Source organism: Salmo salar, chromosome 18, assembly GCF_965601325.2.
Source record: "Salmo salar chromosome 18, fSalSal1, whole genome shotgun sequence".
NCBI lineage: Eukaryota > Metazoa > Chordata > Actinopteri > Salmoniformes > Salmonidae > Salmo > Salmo salar.
The window spans coordinates 41,297,560-41,323,929 of record NC_138308.1 but is presented as its reverse complement, the minus strand read 5'-3'; the positions used below and the strand labels follow the sequence as shown (position 1 = coordinate 41,323,929).

The 26,370-nt window shown below is 41.0% G+C and overlaps 1 protein-coding gene across 1 annotated transcript; it reads right to left on the bottom strand.

Moving 5' to 3' along the window:
- Positions 1-1,786: 1,786 nt before the first annotated feature.
- On the bottom strand, positions 1,787-15,639 carry LOC106597856 (acyl-CoA desaturase). The gene is made up of 6 exons (XM_045701078.2): positions 15,471-15,639; positions 14,933-15,193; positions 14,161-14,291; positions 11,187-11,392; positions 8,271-8,503; positions 1,787-7,924 (listed from the first exon to the last, which is right to left on the bottom strand). Exons 2-6 carry the CDS (start codon positions 15,162-15,164, stop codon positions 7,719-7,721), a joined length of 1,008 nt encoding a protein of 335 aa, XP_045557034.1. The 5' UTR covers positions 15,165-15,193; positions 15,471-15,639; the 3' UTR covers positions 1,787-7,718.
- Positions 15,640-26,370: the final 10,731 nt, after the last annotated feature.

Genomic DNA, 26,370 nt, shown 5'->3' with positions numbered 1-26,370 from the left:
TGTTATTCTTAAGACAATTTTCCACGACAGTAGCGGTCCTTCTGCTGGGTTGTTGCCCTCCTACGGCCTCCTCCACATCTCCTGATGTACTGGCCTGTCTCCTGGTAGCGCCTCCATGCTCTGGACACTACGCTGACAGACACAGCAAACCTTCATGCCACAGCTCGCATTGATGTGCCATCCTGGATGAGCTGCACTACCTGAGCCACTTGTGAGGGTTGTAGACTCCGTCTCATGCTACCGCTAGAGTGAAAGCACCGCCAGCATTCAAAAGTGACCAAAACATCAGCCAGGAAGCATAGGAAATGAGAAGTGGTCTGTGGTCCCCACCTGCAGAACCACTCCTTTATTGGGGGATGTCTTGCTAATTGCCTATAATCTCCACCTGTTGTCTATTCCATTTGCACAACAGCATGTGAAATTTATTGTCAATCAGTGTTGCTTCCTAAGTGGACAGTTTGATTTCACAGAAGTGTGATTGACTTGGAGTTACATTGTGTTGTTTAAGTGTTCCCTTTATTTTTTTGAGCAGTGTATAACACAATATATCTGGTAAAAGATAATACAAAGAAAAAACCAACCGTTCTTTTGTATTTTTTTTGTACCATCATCTTTGAAATGCAAGAGAAAGGACATAATGTATTATTCTAGCCCAGGTATTATTCTAGATGTTGGCCACTAGATGGCATCAGTGTATGTGCAAAGTGTTAGACTGATCCAATGAACCATTGTATTTATGTAAAAATGTTTGTGTGAAGACTGCCCAAATGTGTCTAATTTGTTTATTAATAATTTTTCATGTTCAAAATTGTGCACTCACCTCAAACAATAGCATGATATTCTTTCACTGTAATAGCTAAATTGGACAGTGCCGTTAGATTAACAAGAATTTAAGTTATCTGCCAATATCAGATACGTCTATGTCCTAGGAAATGTCCTTGTTACTTACAACCTCATGCTAATCGCATTAGCCTACGTTAGCTCAACCGTCCCATGGAAGGGACACCGATCCCGAAGAAGTTTTAGGTATTTAATCAGAAGCTACTGCCAATATTTCTTGATTGGGCTGTGCTCAAAGTATCCTGCCTTGGCAAATCATGCTGTTAAGACACGGATACCCTTTGCAACCATGTACCTATGTGAGAGTGGGTTCTCGGCCCTCACTAGCATGAAAACTAAATACAGGCACAGACTGTGTGTGGAAAATGATTTAAGACTGAGACTCTCTCCAATACAACCCAACATTGCAGAGTTATGTGTATCCTTTCAAGCACACCCTTCTCATTAACCTGTGGTGAGTTATTCACAATTTCCAATGAACAAATAAGGTTTTAAATGTATGGTTAAATAAAGAGCAAAATTATTGATTATTATTATTTGTGCCCTGGTCCTATAAGAGCTCTTTGTCACTTCCCACGAGCCGGGTTGTGACAAAAACTCACACTCAAACACAAATGTATCGTATAGTGTGTGTGTGGCAGGCTTACAATGGCAAAAAACAACATTTGAGAGTGTGCTGACCCTGGTGCTAGAGGGGGTACAGCTGGAGGTTGAATGTGTGAAGGGGTACGGAACCACTGATCCACCGTAACTTGCCCAATAAGAAACGTTTGTTCTCCTTTTCTGTTGCAAAAGGTTTTGAAACAGTGAGCACTGGTGAATACATGACTCAGTTAATTTCCCCTCATCTTTGAAGTGTTGATTGTGCTTTGGCTTATTATCAAATCTGTTATTATTGGGATTATTATATAATATTTACAACTTTACTTACAGATTAGACAAAAGGTACAGTGTATTTTTATTTGACTGGGCATTTGAACAATATATTAATTCATATCAATGTGGCATTTAAATACAGGAACATACAGTATCTTCAACACAGTATATTTCCCACCTGTAGAAAATCTTCTGTTTACAGTGCATTACAACATTCCTCGCAAAATGTGTCAGACTGTTGCTAAGGCATTTCAAGAATACTGGGAAAATAACTGCACTGCAAACAGTAGAGCAACAACAATTAATTTAATTATACATTTATTGAAAATATCTCTGAATTTTACTTCAGAATATATTTCACGTTACATATACCAGAACATAAGGATGATAACAGTTTTGCTTCCCTCAACATGACAGAATTAACAATATTTATTTTGGGATCGTTGAATAATACAGCAAGAGAAGTATTTGAATGACTTGTTGTAATAATTTGGAGTTCAGTAACTCTACGATTAGCTCTCACTAGCTTTTCACATTAAAGTATCCTGTTCCCAGATCAATGTGTGCTGTATAGCCAACTCCTACAGCTGTTTAAATATACAGCACAATCCGATCCGGAACTGGGACCAGGCTAACATTAAAGCCCCTTTTTATTCAAAAGTTCCATGCAGATGCCATGTCCTGTCTCTGTACCTCCTTCAGGTTGGCACGTCTATCGGATTCGGCCATTGTCCACTAAAGTACATTAAATACAGTAAACCACCAATTCATTCATATCTGATGGAACTAAAACACTTAGATCTGCATTGTGGTACATGTCATTTCGGCCTTTCACTTTGGCTGTTTTTAACTAAACTAAATGGGATGTGAACACAGAAATGATCAGGAATGGATTGAAGTAGTCATAAGGCATTAGGCAGTAGTAGAGTATCCTGACTCAATCTTTTTAAAGGTCCAGTACAGTCAACAATGTGATTTACTGTATTTTACATATATATTTCCACACTATAAGGTTGGAATAATACTGTGAAATTGTGAAAATTATGATAATTTCCTTTTAGTGTAAGAGCTGTTTGAAAAGACTGCCTGAAATTCCAGCCTGTTTTGGTGAGAGGGAGTTTTGGCCTTACATGGTGACATCACCATGTAGTAAATTTGTTAATAGACCAATAAGAAAGAGAGTTCCAAACCTCTCTGCCAATAACAGCTAGTTTTCAGTTTCCCCTCCCCACTCAGAGCCACTTCCAGACAGTCTTAGCTAAACATTTGCTTGAGAAATTGCTCTTTGCTACAAAGCTATTTTTGTTTTTTCTTTTTGACCATTTTAATTGAAAACAATCACAGTAAGGTACTTAATTGTTACCCAGAAATGCCAGATATTGAGATAGAAATAGCTGCATTGGACCTTTAAAATCATTTAAAAAGGTGCTCAAATAAATAATTAATTTTAGAAGTCCTGTGCAACTGCCAAAGGAAAAAAGTACTAAAAGCAATACATTTTCATGCAATTTTCTTTCAGTAAATGAAAACCACAATGGCAAAAAGTACACGATTTATGCATACAGAACATTGTCAAGTTAACATACAAACAGAATCTTTCAAGTTGAATGAAAAGTAACTCCCCTATTGAACAATCTCCTAAGTCACAATCTGAGCCTCTGTAGAACATCCAAAGGACCCTGGATCTTCTATTGACCAAATAACACCTGGGCCTACTGCATGTGTTACTACCTTACTGAGGAAAACACATCACCAAGAATGCCTCCGTGTTAATGTTATCTTTTACATGCTATACGACTGTCTCAGGTAACAACTAACTGACTTTATTTAGCTAGTGTCAAGGAGATCAGGGCAGTTGTTTAGGTTATGACAAAGACCACACTTTTAAGCGTTGGCCCAGTAACCAAAAGGTCACTGGTTCGAATCCCAGAGTTGACTAGGCGGGGGGGGGGGATATATGCCGATGTGCCCTTGAACAAGGCACTTAACCCTAATTGCTCCTGTAAGTTGCTCTGGATAGGAGCATCTGCTAAATGTCTGAAAACGTTTTTTTAAATCTTGTACAATCTTATGACCTAAGTAGCTTGCTAAACAGCATTATCCAGCTACAAGGGGCTAATAATGAGCCTATGGTATGGCTGCACTAGACATGTCCAACCAATGGCACATTATGGGTACATAGAGGTAACTAACAAAATAAAACACCACCACGAGCCAGAACAGCTTCACCTTGGCATAGAGTCTACAAGTGTCTGGAACTCTGTTGGAGGGATGCGACACCATTATTCCAGGAGAAATTCCACCAGTTGGTGTTTTGTTGGCGGTGGTGTAAAACGCTGCATCAGGCGCCGCTCCAGAATCTCCCATAAGTGTTCAATTGGGTTGAGATCTGTTGACTGAGACGGCCATGGTATATGGTTTACATCGTTTTCATGCTCATCAAACCACTCTTGCCCTGTGGATGGGGCATTGTCATCCTATGGGGACATAGCCATGGTAGCCATAATAATGGCCTGCCCAGCATTTTTATGCATGACCCTAAGCATAATGGGATGTTAATTGCTTAATTAACTCAGGAAACCACACCTGTTTGGAAGCACCTGCTTCAATACACTTTGCATCCCTCATTTACTCAAGCATTATTATTTTGGCAGTTAGATTTATTATCAAATATTACGAGAAAATCAACTGACATTTTCATGTTATGGCAGAGGAAGGTATGGAAGAAATGTACCGTATAGTAGTTGGTGAATGTTTTAAACTAAATGTGGATTAACTCCTTATATAACCGTGTTATCAATAAGTTAAATATTATGATACTGGGGATACTGGGGCAGGTAGCCTAGTGGTTAGAGCGTTGGACCAGTAACCAGCAGGTAGCCTAGTGGTTAGAGCGTTGGACCAGTAACCAGCAGGTAGCCTAGTGGTTAGAGCGTTGGACCAGTAAACAGCAGGTAGCCTAGTGGTTAGAGCGTTGGACCAGTAACCAGGAGGTAGCCTAGTGGTTAGAGCGTTGGACCAGTAAACAGCAGGTAGCCTAGTGGTTAGAGCGTTGGACCAGTAAACAGCAGGTAGCCTAGTGGTTAGAGCGTTGGGCCAGTAAACAGCAGGTAGCCTAGTGGTTAGAGCGTTGGGCCAGGAACCAGCAGGTAGCCTAGTGGTTAGAGCGTTGGACCAGTAACCAGCAGGTAGCCTAGTGGTTAGAGCGTTGGGCCAGTAACCAGCAGGTAACCTAGTGGTTAGAGCGTTGGACCAGTAACCAGCAGGTAGCCTAGTGGTTAGAGCGTTGGACCAGTAACCAGCTGGTAGCCTAGTGGTTAGAGCGTTGGACCAGTAACCAGCTGGTAGCCTAGTGGTTAGAGCGTTGGACCAGTAACCAGCAGGTAGCCTAGTGGTTAGAGCGTTGGACCAGTAACCAGCAGGTAGCCTAGTGGTTAGAGCGTTGGACCAGTAACCAGCAGGTAGCCTAGTGGTTAGAGCGTTGGACCAGTAACCAGCAGGTAGCCTAGTGGTTAGAGCGTTGGACCAGTAACCAGCAGGTAGCCTAGTGGTTAGAGCGTTGGACCAGTAACCAGCAGGTAACCTAGTGGTTAGAGCGTTGGGCCAGTAACCAGCAGGTAGCCTAGTGGTTAGAGCGTTGGACCAGTAACCAGCAGGTAGCATAGTGGTTAGAGCGTTGGACCAGTAACCAGCAGGTAACCTAGTGGTTAGAGCGTTGGGCCAGTAACCAGCAGGTAGCCTAGTGGTTAGAGCGTTGGACCAGTAACCAGCAGGTAGCTAGGCGGTTAGAGCGTTGGGCCAGTAACCAGCAGGTAACCTAGTGGTTAGAGCGTTGGGCCAGTAACCAGCAGGTAACCTAGTGGTTAGAGCGTTGGGCCAGTAACCAGCAGGTAGCCTAGTGGTTAGAGCGTTGGGCCAGTAACCAGCAGGTAGCCTAGTGGTTAGAGCGTTGGGCAAGTAACCAGCAGGTAGCATAGCGGTTAGAGCGTTGGGCCAGTAACCAGCAGGTAGCATAGCGGTTAGAGCGTTTGGTCAGTAACTGAAAGGTTGCAAGATCAAATCCCTGACCTGACAAAGCAAAAATCTGTTGTTCTGCCCCTGAACAAGGCATTTAACCCACTGTTCCTAGGCTGTCATTGAAAATAAGAATTTGTTCTTAACTTACTTGCCAAGGTAAAAATAAATACTGCAGGTCCCTCTTCAGGGATTCAGAAGTTCATTTTATGGCCATAATCCTAACAACTACATTTTACATTCACCTTTTACTAGTTTACTTTTATCAACGAAATAATTTTTTATTGAGTTGTTTTTTTGTCAATTCAATTAGAAGTGCTGTAGACTACAAATAGCTTGTACAAAGTACACACAGCCTACGGTAGAATGGCCATGGCAGAGAACTGTTTTATATTCATGGCTGGATTACCAGCTGGGAAATTAGCTTTAAAACGGCACATTTTTATCAATGCCCCATGGCAAAATGTGTACAATTGCAGGGAGTTAGCTTTAAAAAATGTCTTGCTCTACCGTCCAAAATATTCTCACCTAGTTAGTCAGCCCTGCTTCTATAAGAAACAGCACATTCAAAAATATTTTTTTACTATTTACTACTATTTACTACTAATATATATATAATATAATATATATAATATATATTATTATATATATAATAAATATATATATAAAATATATATATATATTTTAGCTCTAACCTGGTTGAAAATCTAGGGAGGGGAGCATATATTCTTAATTTGTTTTCTAAGAAGTATAAAATCTCTAATCTCTTTTTGTGACAGTACCGTCATGTCTGTGCTTTATTCAGTTCCACTGCGACCCCTCTCAATAAAGTAAGTCCTTATGTATACTTTAAACACTTTGCTGTAAACTGTAACAATGTTGAATAAGAACCAAGTCAGCTGAAACCTAATAAATCTCATATACTCTATGAAATGGAACATGGTTTTCCACGTTTCAGGACTCTATTCCTTATTAATATCCAGTAATCATTGAGTATTAAAGTAACTGTCCACTGTTTCCAGAGTTTTATGAAATATGACTTGTAATAAATTACAATATGAGTGAAATAGTTTTCCTTACAAATGTTTTAATTAAGTCTGTTAAAAAGCAGCTTTTCTGTGTTGGAATGGTGTGGGCGTATATACCGGTCATTATACATATTAATGTGAGTAAGCCGCTGATTGGCCAGAACATCATACTCTATGAGGAAATAGCAAGCATTTTTTAAACCGTCTGTTTGAGATACAAGTTTGAAGTGGGATTTTTGAAGTGATTTTTCTTCCTCCAATTTATGCTTTGGCCACAAATACAAGTAAGTATAGGACGAGTCCGCAACATTATTTGGGTATGAGTAAACAGAATATGACCTTTTAAAAGTGAGATTTTCACTGGACAGTTACTTTAAGAATAGAAAAGTATCTGTTTTGGTTACATGACCCACATTACATGAAAGCTATGGACACAACTGACAGCTTCACTTCAAGATGGAGATTTAAAGGTGTCACAACAACAAGTTTAAAAAGCTTCCTTATTTTTATAATCTCTCCTTTAATACTTCACTGCGGTTTAAGAAACTCTGGATTGATTGCCTATGCAACATCAACGTACCATTGCAGCAGAAGAAGCATTCACAGCTCAGAAATACCTCCTCCAGCCTACTGAGGGAGGCTTGACCAATGGCAGCATACCAGCTTTGGCAACAGACAGATTTGTACCATTTCACACAACAGACTATTTGCTGCAGCGAAGAAGAAATGAAACAGTAAAACATCAGGTGATTAAAAGTCCCTATTTTAAAAGCTAACATGAATCTTTAAGAAGTCTTTAGGAAATGTATAGCTCACAAAGGAGAAGAGTGAAGCTGTGACGTAGCTACAAGATAGAGAAGCATCTCTCAAAATTACACTGCAAACTAAACTTTTGTCAGTTTTCTATATATTTTTTTTTTACATTGGTTTTGGTGCTTTTTTGAGATTGGGGAAAACCTCTTAGCCACTCCGGTTCCGGGTGCTTCCGTCCCCAGTGCGCTGAGCCCGGGCCAGCACTATTTCAGGGGACACTCTCTTGCGGTCCTTTGCCAGGCCGAGGAAACACATCAAGTCGATGAAACAGGTGGTCAGGTTCAGTTTGCAGCCAAACTCACTTGATGCATAATCATAAGGGAAGGTGTGGTGATAGTTATGGAATCCTTCACCTGAAAGTGACCGGAAACCATAGTTAGGCTAACCATTGGCCATTATTTACACAGAAAAAAATATTCAAGATATCTTGTAAGATGTGAACACCCACAGGCCGAGGAAACCCTCCCCTAACCCGGACGACGCTGGGCCAATTGTGCGCCGCCCCATGGGTCTCCCAGAGCCTGGACTCGAACCCAGAATCTCTAGTAGCACAGCTAGCAATGCGAAGCAGTGCCTTAGACCACTGCGCCACTCAGGAGGCCCCAGTATAGTGTCATCTACGATATAACTACATGTTATAAAGGAGCGACTTAATGAAGTTTTAAGATCTTTTAAAATGGCAAGAGGTAGCTAACATACCTATGGCACTAAGGGTGACAAACTTGTTCTCTCTGGGGTTGATGTTGGTGTCGTAGGGCCGGTTGCCCCACATGTGGGCAGCACTGTTGACCAGCCAGGTAGCATTCAGTACCAGGGTGTATCTCAGCAGGCCTGGTACGAAGTAGCCCAGCCACAGGCTCTCTCCCCACAGGCACCAAGGAACAAACATGGGGATGGAGAAGCACATCAGCACCACTGACATCTTGTAATACCTGTGGAGAAGACCAGAGTACAGAGACATATCCTCCATCACATCTTGTAATACCCATCATACGGAGGCAGCACAGAAGATACATGTCTATTCAAACTGTCAGTGTAACAGCAGCTACTCTTCGTGTGGTCCGGCAACATTAAGGCAGTTATACAATTTTAAAAACATCACAATACATTCATAACAGATTTCACAACACACTAAGTGTGTGCCCTCAGGTCCCTACTCCACTACCACATATCTACAATACAAAATCCATGTGTATAGTGCATATGTTATCATGTGTGTATATATCCATGTATATGTGCAGATAGACTGTCAGTCCAACAGACCTCTCTGTACAGGACCCAACACAGCAGATAGACTGTCAGTCTTACAGACTAGAGATCGACCGATTATGATTTTTCAACGCCGATACCGATTATTGGAGGGCCAAAAAAAGCTGGTACCGATTAAATCGGCCGATTTATATATATATATATTTGTAATAATGACAATTACAACAATACTGACTGAACACTTTTATTTTAACTTAATATAATACATAAATAAAATCTATTTAGTCTCAAATAAATAATGAAACATGTTCAATTTGGTTTAACTAATGCAAAAACAGTATTGGAGAAGAAAGTAAAAGTGCAAAATGTGCCATGTAAAAAAGCTAACGTTTAAGTGCCTTGCTCAGAACATGAGAACCTATGAAAGCTGGTGGTTCCTTTTAACATGAGTCTTCAATATTTCCAGTTAAGAAGCTTTAGGTTGTAGTTATTATAGGACTTCGAGGACTATTTCTCTCTAATACGACTTGTATTTCATATACCTTTGACTATTGGATGTTCTTATAGGCACTATAGTATTGCCAGCCCAATCTCGGGAGTTGATAGGCTTGAAGTCATAAACAGCGCAATGCTTGAAGCACAGCGAAGAGCTGCTGGCAAACGCAGGAAAGTGCTGTTTGAATGAATGCTTATGAGCCTGCTGCTGCCCACCACCGCTCAGTCAGACTGCTCTATCAAATCATAGACTTAATTAGAATATAATAAACACACAGAAATACGAGCCTTAGGTCATTAATATGGTCAAATCTGGAAACTAATTTCAAAAACAAAACGTTTATTCTTTCAGTGAAATACGGAACCGTTCCGTATTTTATCTAACGGGTGGCATCCCTAAGTCTAAATATTGCTGTTACATTGCACAACCTTTAATGTTATGTCATAATTTTGTAAAATTCAGGCAAATTAATTACGGTCTTTGTTAGTAAGAAAACATCTTCACAGTTTGCAACGAGCAAGGCGGCCCAAACTGCTGCATATACCCTGACTCTGCTTGCACAGAACGCAAGTGACACAATTTCCCTAGTTAAAATAAATTCATGTTAGCAGGCAATATTAACTAAATATGCAGGTTTAAAAATATATACTTGTGTATTGATTTTAAAGAAAGGCATTGATGTTTATGGTTAGGTACAGTGGTGCAACGACAGTGCTTTTTTCGCGAATGCGCTTGTTAAATCATCACCAGTTTGGTGAAGTAGGCTGTGATTCAATGATAAATTAACATGCACTGCATTGATTATATGCAACGCAGGACAAGCTAGATAAACTAGTAATATCATCAACCATGTGTAGTTAACTAGTGATTACATTTTAATCTTTTTACATTTTAGTCATTTAGCAGACACTCTTATCCAGAGCGACTTACAGTAGTGAATGCATACATTTCAATTCATTTCAGAATTTTTTCCCCCCCATAGTGGCCCCCCGTGGGAATCGAACCCACAACCCTGGCATTGCAAACACCATTGCAAACACCATGCTCTACCAACTGAGCCACAGGGAGCTATTATGTTAAGATTGATTGTTTTTTATAAAGATATGTTTAATGCTAGCTAGCAACTTACCTTGGCTCCTTCCTGCACTCGCATAACAGGTGGTCAGCCTGCCACGCAGTCTCCTCGTGGAGTGCAATATAATCAGCCATGATCGGTGTCCAAAAATGCCGATTACCGATTGTTATGAAAACTTGAAGTCGGCGCTGCCGATTAAACAGTCAACCTCTATTTATTTATTTCACCTTTATTTAACCAGGTAGGCTAGTTGAGAACAAGTTCTCATTTTCTACTGCAACCTGGCCAAGATAAAGCAAAGCAGTGTGACACACAACAACACAGAGTTACACATGGAATAAACAAGCAAACAGTCAATATAACAGACCTCTCTGTACAGGACCAAACACAGCAGCTAGACTGTCAGTCTAACAGACCTCTCTGTACAGGACCCAACACAGCAGCTAGACTGTCAGTCTAACAGACCTCTCTGTACATGGCCAAACACAGCAGGTAGACCTCTCTCTACAGGGCACAACACAGCATATAGACTGTCAATCTAACAGTCTCTCTCTCTACAGGACCCAACACAGTAACACAGTCTCGGCTGGCAGCCTCTTCTTTGACAGATGATCACATTATTCAGTTACAAATACACAACATGATGTCATGGATGCTCCAGATCTCCATTGTTAAGAGGCTTCTGAAACCTTGTGAGTCATATTGATGATCTAACTATGAATAGGCTGGGTTTAGTGGGGAGTGTCATCACAGATTATGGAGTGAACAGAAACAGTTATGGAAGAGAAAATTCAACAAATACTGTTTAAATTGATCATCAGGAAGGAATACATACTTCCTCTGGAACATGACAACTTTGTCAGCCTTCAAGTCACTGAGCTCCAGCTTCTTCCCCTTCTCAATGACGTCCGGGTGTTTACGCACCAGGAGCCAACCGATGTGGGCGAAGAAGAACCCTCGGACGGCGTTGTGGGGGTCGGCATCGGTCTCTGAAAACTTGTGGTGAACTCTGTGGTCCCGAGCCCATTCAAAGATGTCATTCTGTAATGGGGTGGGGGGGTACAAAGACAAATATTTACACATAGAATCCACAGAATGGGCGTGATGGCATAATGGGTGGACTTGGCAGCCATTTTGAGTGTACCCATGCCTAGGTCATTAATATACTGGTAAAGACAGCGGAATAATTCCATGCAGAGCGTTGGAAAAGAAACAAATTTATTGGACCGGTGCCATTGCTGATTCTACAGGATTAGCATTGAAAACGTGACCAGCGGTCGGGACATCAAGTAATAAAGTGGACGTAGATCATTTGGAAAACGTTTTTAAATGACCAGAACAGTTATTCTGTGTTTACTGAGTAGTTAGCTGAAATGAACTACGATTGTGTTTATTCTCCACTTTCATGGCTAACATTCACTTCCAGTAATTTTTACTCACTAATCCTGTAGAATCAGCAATGCGGCGCTGGTCCAATGAATTTGTTCATTTTCAAACGCTTCTGCATGGAATTACTACATTGGCCTAAACTTTGTTATCTTCAAACTAGACCAATCCAGGAAATAAAAGCAGGCAGTGTACCTTTCAATCTTTGCTGTGTTGTCAACTCAAATTACATTACAAAAATACATCCCATTGCATGTGACGTATACAGTGCCTTGGGAAAGTATTCAGACCCATTCACTTTTTCCAAACTTTTGTTACAGCATTATTCAAAAATTGATTTAAAAAATAATTCTAATCAATCTACACACAAAAACATTTTATTTATTTTACACATTTTTGCAAATGTATGAAAAAACAACAATGGAAATATCACATTTACATAAGTATTCAGACCCTTTACTCAGTACTTTATTGAAGCACCTTTGGCAGCGATTACAGCCTTGAATCTTCTTGGGTATGATGCTACAAGCTTGGCACACCTGTATTTGGGAAGTTTCTCCTATTCTTCTCTGCAGATCCTCTCAAGCCCCGTCAGGTTGGATGGGGGAATGTCGTGGCACAGCTATTTTCAGGTCTCTCCTGGGATGTTCAATCGGGTTCAAGTCCAGGCTCTGGCTGGGCCACTCAAGGACATTCAGAGACTTGTCCCGAAGCCATTCCTGCGTTGTCTTGGCTGTGCTTAGGGTCGTTGTCCTGTTGGAAGGTGAACGTTCGCCGCAGTCTGAGGTCCTGAGCGCTCTGGAGCAGATTTTCATCAAGGACCTCTCTGTACTTTGCTCCGTTCATCTCTGCCTCGATCCTGACTCTTCTCCCAGTCCCTGCCGCTGAAAAACATCCCAACAACATGATGCTGCCACCACTATGCTTCACCATAGGGATGGTTCCAGGTTTCCTCCAGACATGATGCTGCCACCACTATGCTTCACCGTAGGGATGGTTCCAGGTTTCCTCCAGACATGATGCTGCCACCACCATGCTTCACCGTAGGGATGGTTCCAGGTTTCCTCCAGACGTTATTCAGGCCAAAGAGTTTAATCTTGGTTTCATCAGAGATTCTTGTTTCTCATGGTGTGAGTCTTCAGGTTCCTTTTGGCAAACTCCAAGCAGGCTGTTTTTATTTTGTATTTAACCTTTATTTAAATAGGCAAGTCAGTTAAGAACAAATTCTTATCTACAATGATGGCCTACCAAAAGGACACAACACTACATAAAGAGAGACCTAAGACAACAACATAGCAAGGCAGCAACACATGATAAAACAGCATGGTAGCAACACAACATGACAACAACATGGTAGCAACACAACATGGTAGAAGCACAAAACATGGTACAAACATTATTGGGCACAGACAACAGCACAAAAGGCTGTCATGTGCCTTTTACTGAAGAGTGGCTTCTGTCTGGCCACTCTACCATAAAAGGCCTGATTGGTGGAGTTCTGCAGAGATGGTTGTCCTTCTGGAAGGTTCTCCCTTCTCCACAGAGGAACTCTGGAGCTCTGTCAGAGTGACCATTGGGTTCTTGGTCACCTCCCTGACCAAGGCCCTTCTCCCCCGATTGTTCAGTTTGGCCCTGCAGCCAGCTCCAAGTAGAGTCTTGTTGGTTCCAAACTTCTTCCATTTGAGAATGATGGAGGCCACCGTGTTCTTGGGGACTTTCAATGGTGCAGACATCTTTTGGTACCCTTCCCCAGATCTGTGCCATGACACAATCCTGTCTCGGAGCTATATGGACAATTCCTTCAACCTCATGGCTTGTTTTTTTCTCTTTCACTGTCAACTGTGGGACCTTATATAGACAGGTGTGGGTCTTTCCAAATCATGTCCAATTTAATTGACCACAGGTGGACTCCACTCAAGTTGTAGAAACATCTCAAGGATGATCAATGGAAACAGGAGGCACCTGAGCTCAATTTCGAGTCTCATAGCAAAGGGTCTGAATACTTATGTAAACACGTTTTTTTTTTAATACATTTGCAAAAATGTCTCAAAACCTGTTTTCGCTTTGTCATTATGGGGCATTGTGTGTAAATTGCTGAGGATTAAAAAAAAATATATTTAATCAATTTTAGAGTATGGCTGTAACGAAACAAAATGTGGATAAAGTCAAGGGATCTGAATATTTCCCGAAGGCACTGTAAATTAGCATAATTTGAATGAACATTCTACATTACAGCCTGATCTCACGATAGCTCACATTCTGAGTGCATGCAACCGTCTGCTTGACCAGGCTAACAGAATGATACTTTGGGAAAGTTTGTTCATCATAACAAATGAAGATGTTTTGTGTTTATACCGCTACTGTCTGTCTTCCGATGTTCAACCCGGTTAAATAAAAGGTGAAGTGGGAAAGACATGTTTTACCTGAAAGGCCATGGAGTTGGCAGTGGCAAGAAAGATTCTGAGAGGTAACGAGGCCTTGTAGGACCTGTGGCTCCATAGCCGGTGAGCCCCCGCAGTCACTCCTAAAGCACTTGTTAAAAAGCAAAACACAGCTGTGTGGAAAGAGAGAGAACAAGGAAGATAGAGGAACAAAATCTATTTAATGGACAGGTGACAACAGCTCCTCGTGCAGAATCATTTGCAAGGTAAACAGAGGAAACATGACCATAAACATACATAGCCTCAGGTGGCAGAGATCAAGAATGGGTCCTGTACTCTCTGTTTTTCCTAAAACATTAATTCATTTGTTTGCCATCTAATCCAGAAAAAAGGTCTGCTATTCCATAACAGGATATAAAGGAGCGATAGTGAATAATACTAATAATATACACGTAGGGTCACATTAGAATGTCTCTTTTCCATAGAATCATTCATTTGGAGCTTATCTTCGGAATACAATAATCATATGTGGTTAGGACTTTTCCATGAATGCATAATAACCATTGTTTCTAGAACTTTCTACATGTCTGGTTATTATAGCATTACAGTTGCAGAGAAACGACAACCATCCGTGTCCACCAGCAGGGGAGAGAGAAAGAGGCAGGGAGATGGCGGTACGCAGCACTGAAGACTGGCGAATCCAGCTGTGCTGGGGGCCCAATCAGATGTGAAAATTAACTACGCCATCAAAACAATTTGAATGTAAAACTCAGTTCATTTGAAATAACAAGTGGGTTAGCTTTATCATACTTACACCAAGCCCAGGTCAAAACATGAGCAGATGGGACGAGGGAGATGCCGTACACGGCTCCAATGTGCAATAAAGTCATCAATATGATATTTTTCCACACGATTCTCATTGAAGGTTTAGGACCTTCTTTCTCTTTGTACGTTTCATCAAACACATCATCTCTTTTTGTCGCCGATTCTGCGAGCACATCCCCGTTCCTGTGTCTCCCCGGACCCTCTATCTCAGTGTCAGTCATCCTCGCCGTGATTTTGTTGATGAATGAACCTGGCAACGAAAGCAGACATTTTGTTACCTTCAAAATACTAGACAGCACAACAGTCATAAAATAGTGGCATAAATGTGAATTAAATGTATTGTTTCTGCAGAAACGGACATCTGTAGCTAATGTCACTCGAAATCGTGGTTAACGTTGCACGATGGTAAGAAAACCTGTCTGTTGCTGGGTGATGCTGAACACTGGCATCAAGACGCCGCGTAACGTTAGCTAGCTAATGTTGGATGAAAAGTCCCAGTATTATATGAAATAAAATATCAAACGTACCTTATGAAGACTACTTCTGTTGATTGATGCGAACAAATACGACAGAATCAAGTTTGAAATGGTGCTAAACGGCACTGAATTGAAAATAATATCGTGCTGTGTGATGAGCTAAGTTACACAGTGTTGCTGAAGCAGGTTACCTTGCTAGGTGCTACGAGGTTGGACAAGATATTTGCGAGACTGTAATTGGACAAGCTGGGTTTGATACCACCTTTCTGGCGACGTTTCATTGGTTGTCCTGTTATCTGATGTTCACGTTGTTATAAGACCTGGTTATAGAATATTCTCATCATTTACATAATAATATACTACAGTCTGGTTTTCATCTCTCTGCATAGTCACATGTACAAATTACCTTAACTAACCTGTACCCCTGCAAACTGACTCAGTACCGGTACCCCCTATATATAGCCTCTTATTGTTATTTTATTGTGTTACTTTGGTAAATATTTTCTTAACTTTTTCTTGAACTGCACTGTTGGTTAAAAGAGCTTGTAAATATGCATTTCACGGTAAGCTCTACACATGTTGTATTCGACGCATGTGACAAATAAAGTTTGATTTTATTTATGACTACAGTACAGTTCTGGGTTATTACACAGTTTTCCCCCTCAAAGATAAATATTGGATGGAGAAAGTGTAGGTCTACTTTAGTTACATCTCATTAATACAATATTGATTAATAATAATCTATTGTACAGGTTTACACAAATAGTTCATATCTTTGATTTGATATGTTTTATTGGATTGGCACTCTAGAAATGGAATGCAATACTGACAATACCAGTAGCCCATTCTAAAAACATCTTATAAGAATCAAACGGTTGGTTTGGATCATCAGTGATGGCGACACTGTCAGCATGATGGGACTATCTTCTGCCATTAGATAGTTGGTAGGCTACAGTCGTTCCTCCGCTCTCTGCTTCAGCTATGCCAAGTGATGTCACCACGTCTAGTGCTGTGCTTCCCACACCTATATGATGAATTTCACAGGAAGCCTCAGAATGTCACACCACATTTCAGTAGCTTCGGTGGTTCATGAACTTTGTGATAATAGGCATGTCTCTATGTGCTTGATTCATTCATCATATCTTTAAATATCTCACACTTTCATTCAGACACTGAAGAAAGAGAAGAAGAATACTTTGTCCATTGATTCAGCCACACCCACACCCACACGGTTGCACTTTAGTGATGGGAATGCAGTGAGAGATAATGTCTGAGATTGCTTGACTTGGGCCGGCCCTGTCCAGAGCTCCGTACCCGGACTTCACATTTTTTGGTAATTGCAAACCAGCTCCTCTGTAAAACAAAGTAGCCTGTCGCCGGCGCAGATTCACACACCTAGGCAAAACACGGTGATCAAAGCGGAATGGAAGGCGGGATCTGTATTGAATAACAATGAAAATTGGGCATTCATTTCCTGATTCCACTTTGTTTAAATTGATTTGCCGCTAGTCTGTGAAGCTGTGCATGACTGTAGGCTGTTCCAGATTGTGCAGATTGAAAATGCACCAGCCTGAATGGCATGATGCGCTGATCCAAGTGTCAAATTAGGGGTTTTAAGGTCATGAAAGGTAATTGAAATTAGTTTCATAATTTTTGTTAATATAATTAATGAAGGCACACTTTTAAATATGATCAATCACTTACAAATCGACATATCAGCCATTACCGGAATGACCCTTCATTGCGTGACTGTGTATGCTGCACGTGTGCCAGTGTGAGTGGTTCGTTTCCAGAGAGAGAGAGAGAGAGAGAGAGAGAGCGCGGCAATTCAGCAGCAGGTATAAAATAATGACAGACAACAGACTACACTGAACTGAAATATAAACGCAACATGCAACAATTTCAAAGATTTTACTGAGTTACAGTTCACATAAGGAAATCAGTCAATTGAAATACATTCATTAGGCCCTAATCTATGGATTACACATGACTGGGAATACAGATATGCAACTGTTGGTCACAGATACCGTGTGGATCAGAAAACCAGTCAGTATCTGGCAGGGGCGCAACAAGTCCCCCAACATTCCCCAATTCTATTATTGGAATGTGATACAAACCTAGGCTACGGTGTGCTTTAGGACCATGCAGTCGCCTCTGAGCAGTTAGGTAGGCTGTTTGGAGTGTTTATCTATCTGGATAATATATATATATATATACAGTTGAAGTCAGAAGTTTACATACACTTAGGTGGGAGTCATTAAAACTCGTTTTTCAACCACTCCACAAATATCTTGTGAACAAACTATAGTTTTGTCAAGTCAGTTAGGACATCTACTTTGTGCATGAAACAAGTAATTTTTCCAACAATTGTTTACAGACAGATTATTTAACTTATAATTCACTGTATCACAATTCCAGTGGGACAGAAGTTTACGTACATTAAATTGACTGTGCCTTTAAACAGCTTGGAAAATTCCAGAAAATTATGTCATGGCTTTAGAAGCTTCTGATGGGCTAATTGACATCATTTGAGTCAATTGGAGGTGTACCTGTGGATGTATTTCAAGGCCTACCTTCAAACTCAGTGCCTCTTTGCTTGACATCGTGGGGAAATCAAAAGTAATCAGCCAAGACCTCAGATAAAAAATTGGAGACCTCCACAAGTCTGGTTCATCCTTGGAAGCAATTTACAAACGCTTGAAGGTACCACGTTCATCTGTACAAACAATAGTACGCAAGTATAAACACCATGGGACTATGCAGCCGTCATACCGCTCAGGAAGGAGACGTGTTCTGTCTCCTAGAGATTGACGTACTTTGGTGCGAAAAGTGCAAATCAATCCCAGAACAATAGCAAAGGACCTTGTGAAGATTCTGGAGGAAACAGGTAGAAAAGTATCTATATCCACAGTAAATCGAGTCCTATATCGACATAACCTGAAAGGCCGCTCAGCAAGGAAGAAGCCACTGCTCCAAAACCGCCATAAAAAAGCCAGACTACGGTTTGCAACTGCACATGGGGACAAAGATCATACTTTTTGGAGAAATGTCCTCTGGTCTGATGAAACAAAAATAGAACTGTTTGGCCATAATGACCATCGTTATGTTTGGAGGAAAAAGGGGGAGGCTTGCAAGCCAAAGAACACCATCCCAACCGTGAAGCACGGGGGTGGCAGCATCATGTTGTGGCGGTGCTTTGCTGCAGGAGGGACTGGTGCACTTCACAAAATAGATGGCATCATGAGGTAGGAAAATTATGGGGATATATTGAAGCAACATCTCAAGACATCAGTCAGGAAGTTAAAGCTTGGTCACAAATGGGTTTTCCAAATGGACAATGAACCCAAGCATACTTCCAAAGTTGTGGCAAAATGGCTTAAGGACAACAAAGTCAAGGTATTGGAGTGGCCATCACAAAGCCCTGACCTCAAACCTTTAGAACATTTTTGGGCAGAACTGAAAAAGCATGTGAGAGCAAGGAGGCCTACAAACCTGACTCAGTTACACCAGCTCTGTCAGGAGGAATGGGCCAAAATTCACCCAACCTATTGTGGGAAGCTTGTGGAAGGCTACCTGAAACATTTGACCCAAGTTAAACAATTTAAAGGCAATGCTACCAAATACTAATTGAGAGTATGTAAACTTCTGACCCACTGGGAATGTGATGAAAGAAATAAAAGCTGAAATAAATCATTCTCTCTACTATTATTCTGACATTTCAGGTTCTTAAAATAAAGTTGGTGATCCTAACTGACCTAATACAGGGAATTTTTACTAGGATTAAATGTCAGGAATTGTGAAAAACTGAGTTTAAATGTATTTGGCTAAGGTGTAAGTAAACTTCCAACTTCAACTGTATGTCCCCCCCACTTCTAAAACCAAAGTTGCGCCCCTTGTATCTGGTGTGACCACCATTTACCTCATGCAGCAAGACACATCTCATTCTCATGGAGTTGATCAGGCTGTTGATTGTGGACTGTGGAATGTTGTCCCACTCCTCTTCAATGGCTGTGCGAAGTTGCTGGATATTGACGGGAACTGGAACACGCTGTCGTACACATAGATCCAGAGCATCCCAAACATGCTCAATGGGTGACAAGTCTGGTGAGAATGCAGGCCATGGAAGAACAAAGGCATTTTCAGCTTCTAGGAATTGTGTACAGATCCTTGTGACATGGGGCCATGCATTATCATGCTGAAACATGAGGTGATGGCGGCGGAAGAATGGCAAGACAATGGACCTCAGGATTGCGTCACGGTATCTGTGTCCATTAAAACTGCCTTCGATAAAATGCAATTGTGTTCGTTGTCCATAGTTCATACCTGCCCATTCCATAACCCACCGCCACCATGGGGCACTCTGTTCACAACGTTGACATCAGCAAACGGCTCACCCACACGACACCATACACACTGTCTACCATCAGCCCGGTACAGTTGAAACCGGGATTCATCCACGAAAAGCACACTCCCCCAGCGTGCCAGTGGCCATCGAAGTGAGCATTCTACCCTCTGAAGTCAGTTATGACACCGAACTGCAGTCAGGTCAAGACCCTGGTGAGGACAACGAGCACACAGATGAGCTTCACTGAGACAGTTTCTGACAGTTTGTGCAGACATTTTTCAGTTGTGCTAACCCAAAGTTTCATCAGCTGTCCAGGTAGCTGGCATGGTTACACATGGTCTGCGGTTGTGAGGCCGGTTGGACGTACTGCCAAATTCTCTAAAACGACGTTGGAGGCAGCTCATGGTAGAGAACATTAGATTCTCTGGCAACAGCTCTGGTGAACATTCCTGCAGTCAGCATGCCAAATGTACACTCCCTCAAAACATTGTGTTATGTGACAAAACTGCACATTTTAGAGTGGCCTTTTATTGTCCCCAGCACAAGGTGCACCTGTGCAATGATCATGCTGTTTAATCAGCTTCTTGATATGCCAGACCTGTCATGTGGATAGATTATCTTGGCAATGGATAAATGCTCACTAACAGAGATGTTAACAAATTTGTGCACAAAATTTGAGACAAATAAGCTTTTTGTGCATATGGAACATTTCTGGGATCTTCTATTTCAGCTCATGAAACATGGGACCAACCTTGTACATGTTACATTTATATTTTTGTTCAGTGTAGATAGCCAATTCAAAACAACATGTAGCAGTCATCTCGCTAGTTAATTATAACTCAGCATTAATGTCGTTGTCGACTTTCCACCGGCACTAGCCTAAATAAATCTGCACCGTTGGAAAGATGGGATTACCCTCAATTAAACCGTAGCCATGTAACTGCGACAACGAAAATTGTAAGAATAGTTTAATTGACAAATAACTTGCTGTGCATCACACGAGGTTGGTGGTACCCTAACTGGGGAGGACAGGCTCATGGTAATGACTGGAGTGGAATCAATGGAATGGTATCAAACACATGGTTTCCATGGTTTCCAGGTGTTTGATACCATTCCATTTGCTCCGTTCCGGGCATTATTATGAGCCGTTCTCCCCTCAGCAGCCTCCTGTGCTGTGCATAGATATCTCCTGAAATATGAATATTTGAGCCTTATATGTAAACAGTTAAGCCGTGTTCACATTGGCAGTTTGAAGTGACTCAAATCCTATTTATTTGCATAATCTTAGCTTGCTACATAACGTCTGAGTGATAGGAAGCACACGCACCACCACTAATCAGCCTACACCACTATGGCATACACCTGTTGTTACTATGACGACTAGGGTAGCCTTGTCTGCAAATGATTGCTGTGTGAACACATACATCCGATATGGCCATGCTGTTTGGACAGTCAGTAGTCCAAAACGGATTTGAAAAACAAAACTGATTTGAGCATTATGGCCTGCAGGAACAAGGTTTTAGATACCTTGCTTTGAAGAATCCTACCTTATCCATCTGATCCCTGATTTATTGAAACAAACAAAAGTATTTGGTTGTAATGTTGCAATATTTTATTTCAAGGGTGGCAACCATCCTCCAGGATAGCAACCATCCTCCAGGATAGCAACCATCCTCCAGGATAGCAGTGGTGAAAAAAGTACTAAATTCTCATACTTGAGTAAAAGTAAAGATACCTTAATAGAAAATGACTCAAGTAAAAGTGAAAGTCACCCAGTGAAATACTACTTCAGTAAAAGTCTAAAAGTATTTTTAAATATACTTAAGTATCAAAAGTAAATGTAATTTCTAAAATATACTTAAGTATCAAAAGTAAAAGTACCAGTAATACAACATTCCTTATATAAATTCCTTATATACAGCCAGGGTCACACGTCAACACTCAGACATCATTTAAAAACAAAGCATTTGTGTTTAGTGAGTCCACCAGATCAGAAGCAGTAGGGATGACCAGGGATGTTCTCTGTTTAGTGAGTCCACCAGATCAGAGGCAGTAGGGATGACCAGGGATGTTCTCTTGATAAGTGTGCGAATTGGACCATTTTCTATCCTGCTAAGCATTTAAAATGTAACGAGTACTTTTGGGTGTCAGGGAAAATGTATGGAGTAAAAAGTACATCATTTTCTGGAGGAATTTTGTGAAGTAAAAGTAAAAGTTGTTAAAAATAGAAATATTAAAATAAAGTACAGACACCCCCAAAAACTACTTAAGTAGTACTTTAAAGTATTTTTAACTTAAGTACTTTACACCACTGCAGGATAGCTACTGGGTGTGCAGACTTTTGTTCAAGCCCTGCTCTAACCACATTGTAGCCTTAACATCAGCTGCTCAACAGGACCTTGATAAGCAGACTTGGGTGTTTCAGGGTTGGATCAAAAGCCAAGCCTGTACACCCAGAATCTCTCCAGATGGAGGGTTGACCACATGTTGACAACATGTGACTAAGAGTGCAGTTCTACTTTGTGGAAGTTAAGTGCCTTGATCAATGGCACAACGGCCTACATGGGATCAGACACCGTAGTCTTCCAGTGTCAATAATGGTTACTTCTTCATGTAGCCTATAATAATAGTAATGGAAATGTGGTTAAGTCATGGAAAATGTGTATGAACCTTTAACAGTGAATAATCAAAGGTCTCTAGAGCATAATTTCATTTGTGAATTTTGTTGAAAAAAAACCCCCAATGGCCCAACTTGGAAAAAGACAGCTGCTGCACTTCTTTCATCCCAAGTCAAGCACTGGAGTAGGCTTATTATTGAACTGGATTGGGAGATACCTAGTCAGTCGTACAACTGAATGCATTCAACTGAAATGTGTGTTCCACATTTAACCCAACCCCTCTGAATCAGAGAGGTGCGGGAGGGCTGCCTTAATCAACATCCACATCTTCGACGCCCGGGGAACAGTGGGTTAACTGCCTTGCTCAGGGGCAGGACAACATATTTTTACCTTGTCAGCTCAGGGATTCGATATAGCAACTTTTTGGTTACTGGCACAATGCTCTAACCACTATGCTAGCTGCTAAGGGCTTGTAAGTAAGCATTTCACGGTAAGGTGTTGTAACCTGTTGTATTCGGCGCAAATACATTTGTATTTGATTACTAAACAGATCCATGGCTGTGCTGTCTTTGTCTTTGAGGCCAAAGCTCTCAGTAAATTGTGTGGGGTTCCCTAAAATTGAAAGCTGGCTAGAGCTCTAGGAATCATGTCTGGGTAGGACTATGAATGGAGATATATTCTGCTCCCCAAATGGCACTCTATTGCCCATATAGTGCTTAACTTGACCAGGGCCCTCTATTCAAAAGTAGTGCACTATATTGGGAATATGGAGCCATTTGGGATAAAACCATATGACTCTGACACACCCCACCAACACAATAAGACTGTGTTCATTTCCCATTGGTGACTGTAGGATACTTTCATATGCATTGTGTTTGATGGAGGTTATGGTTACATCACCTTGTCAAGAAGAGGTTACTTTAGGTCATAATGGCACTAGGGTGGTTCACCTGGTAAAATCACCCTGCACAACAGCTTACATCGTCTGATTCAACACGACCAATCAGCAGCAGTTCTTCAACATGTGTTCCCCTCTGACCAATCCTATGACATGCCTGCAAAGTGAGTGAAAACCTTAGCAAGGCATCACGTCTGGAGTAAAATAAAAAAAAGAATCCAACCTATAATTTAAGGTCATTCCTTTTTGAGCTCATTGGGATGTCCCTACCCTAAACCCTAACCTTATCTATAATTTACATTCCCCTTGGATGATAGTGGCACAGATAGAACAATGAGCCAGATATTTCACTGGATGTATAAATGTGAAGAAACCGGTTGGTGTTTCCACTCGCTACCAAATATGGTGATGAGAGGAACCCCAATAGCCGGCTGTGGGAGAAGATGAAGCCAGATGGATTTTGGCCTAAAATCTGTAAATTTTCTCATCGATGAAACATTTGATCTCCATACGGTTTTCTGTTTCCAATCTGTACCAAACATAGTAGATGTTTTGTAGATTTTACGCTTTGCCCAATTTTTTTTTTAATTGCGTTGTTTAGAAGGAGTGCAAGGGCGAATTTTGTTATTGTACACATACAGTTCAGAGTAGGCGTTCCCTTAACAGAAATATGCAAATCAACTCTAGAACACGCCAATAGGATCTCACTAGCTAGAGCTTGGCTCTGCCCACCTCCTTCCTTGTTCTGCCCACTATGATTCATTTGCTCCCATTGGAAAGGACAGGCTGTGGTATATCTTGGGTTAGTTATAGAAATCTTTGATAGTGGGGTGACATGTTCCCACCTTAAAACCTCCAGCTTTGTTGTATGGCTATAGCTGAGTTTTGGCTCCACCTACCGGCAAGACACAACATGACAAGTCAGAACATTCATAGTATCACTGTCTCGTAATTGGGTGATTCTGCAACTACGGACACTTCTATTGTCCTTAGGTCAATTTTGGGGATTTTATACATTATATATATTTTAAAAAGTATTCCTTATATGTTAAGTTCACACTACAAGCGGTTCCACACTGCCAGGTTCCATACCGCTGCCTGGTTCCACACTGACCTGTTCCATACTGGTTGGTTCCATGCTGTTGGTCCGCTCCATACTCACCACTCAGTTCAGCTCAGCCTGACCTGCTGTTATTAAGTCTCTAGTGCCATTCATTCATCCATCCATCCATCCATCCATTCATTCCCCTTCTCTCCTGTAGACCCACGTGTACATTAGCCTACTCTGCTGAAGAATCTACCTTACACAATCATAAATCCCTTTATACACTTTCTGCACTAAACATTGACACTTGCTTATTTATACAAGTCTGAATTGAATTGTTTTATTTCAAAACAAAAATATATACAGCAAAGGATGACAATGTAAGCATCAATGGATTGTATAAGTATTTGTGAAACAAATAATGATCACTGAGTGAGGTACTTCTATGCCTTCTGTTGCCACATGATGTTCTCTGTTTGCTCTCTCTGGCCAACCTGTTTGACTGACTGACATCTCTTCAACCAACCTATAGTACAGAATGAAACTAATACACAACAGGGTGTAACATAGCACATCAGAGAGTAAATTACATCACCAAAAGTATGTGGACACCTGCTTGTTGAACATCTCATTCCAAAATCATGGGCATTAATATGGAGTTGGTCCCACCTTTGCTGCTATAACATCCACCACTCTTCTGGGAAGGCTTTCCACTAGATGTTGGAACATTAATACGGGGGACATGCTTCCATTCAGCCACAAAAGCATTAGTGAGGTCGGGCACTGATGTTGGGCAATTAGGCCTGGCTCGAGGTCGGCGTTCCCACTCATCCCAAAGGTGTTCGATAGAGTTGAGGTCAGGGCTCTGTGCAGACCAATCAAGTTCCTCCACACCGATCTCGACAAACGATTTCTGTATGGACCTCGCTTTGTGCACAGGGGCATTGTTATCATGCTGAAACAGGAAATGGCCTTCCCCAAACTGCTGCCACAAAGTTGGAAGCACAGAATTGTCTGGAATGTATGCTGTAGCATTAAGATTTCCCTTCACTGGAACTAAGGGACCTAGCTAGAACCATGAAAAACAGCCCCAGACCATTATTCCTCCTCCACCAAACTTTACAGTTGGCACTATGCAGTAGGACAGGTAGCGTTCTCCTGGCATCCGCCAAACCCAGATTCATCTGTTTGGACTTCCAGATGGTGAAGCGTGATTCATCACTATAGAGAACACGTTTCCACTGCTCCAGCTCTCTCTCAAACATTTGATTTGAATTAGCACATTAGACCCAGACTAATATTAAAGTACATAAGTAATCATAGGTCACTCCGAATGAGAACAAAACACTACAATGGATCAGCTTTGGTGTGATAATGTTTTGGGCACAAACCCCCTCCCAAAAAAGACAAGGGGGTTGTGGGAAGGTTATTTCTATGGCTATGCACATTTAGAAACTAAATATAGGATGCAACAGGTCAAATAAGAAATAGCTAATTCCTTATTAAACAGGGGGAATTGCTAATTCCTTATTAAACAGGGGGAAATACTAATTCCTTATTAAACAGGGGGAAATACTAATTCCTTATTAAACAGGGGGAATTACTAATTCCTTATTAAACAGGGGGAATTACTAATTCCTTATTAAACAGGGGGAAATACTAATTCCTTATTAAACAGGGGGAAATGCTAATTCCTTATTAAACAGGGGGAAATACTAATTCCTTATTAAACACAGGGAATTACTAATTCCTTATTAAACAGGGGGAATTACTAATTCCTTATTAAACAGGGGGAAATACTAATTCCTTATTAAACAGGGGGAAATACTAATTCCTTATTAAACAGGGGGAAATGCTAATTCCTTATTAAACAGGGGGAAATACTAATTCCTTATTAAACACAGGGAATTACTAATTCCTTATTAAACAGGGGGAATTACTAATTCCTTATTAAACAGGGGGAAATACTAATTCCTTATTAAACACAGGGAATTACTAGTTCATTATTAAAAATGGGGAAATACTAATTCCTTCTTAAACAGGTG

Bases quoted from the DNA above. Each gene is read 5' to 3' on its own strand.
- LOC106597856 (XM_045701078.2), bottom strand. From the start codon at position 15,164: ATGACTGACACTGAGATAGAGGGTCCGGGGAGACACAGGAACGGGGAT. The intron at 11,393-14,160 runs GTAAAACATGTC...ACCCCATTACAG, and splicing joins CCAACTCCATGGCCTTTCAG to AATGACATCTTTGAATGGGC. The intron at 8,504-11,186 runs GTATGTATTCCT...TCTTCTCCACAG, and splicing joins GTTGTCATGTTCCAGAGGAA to GTATTACAAGATGTCAGTGG.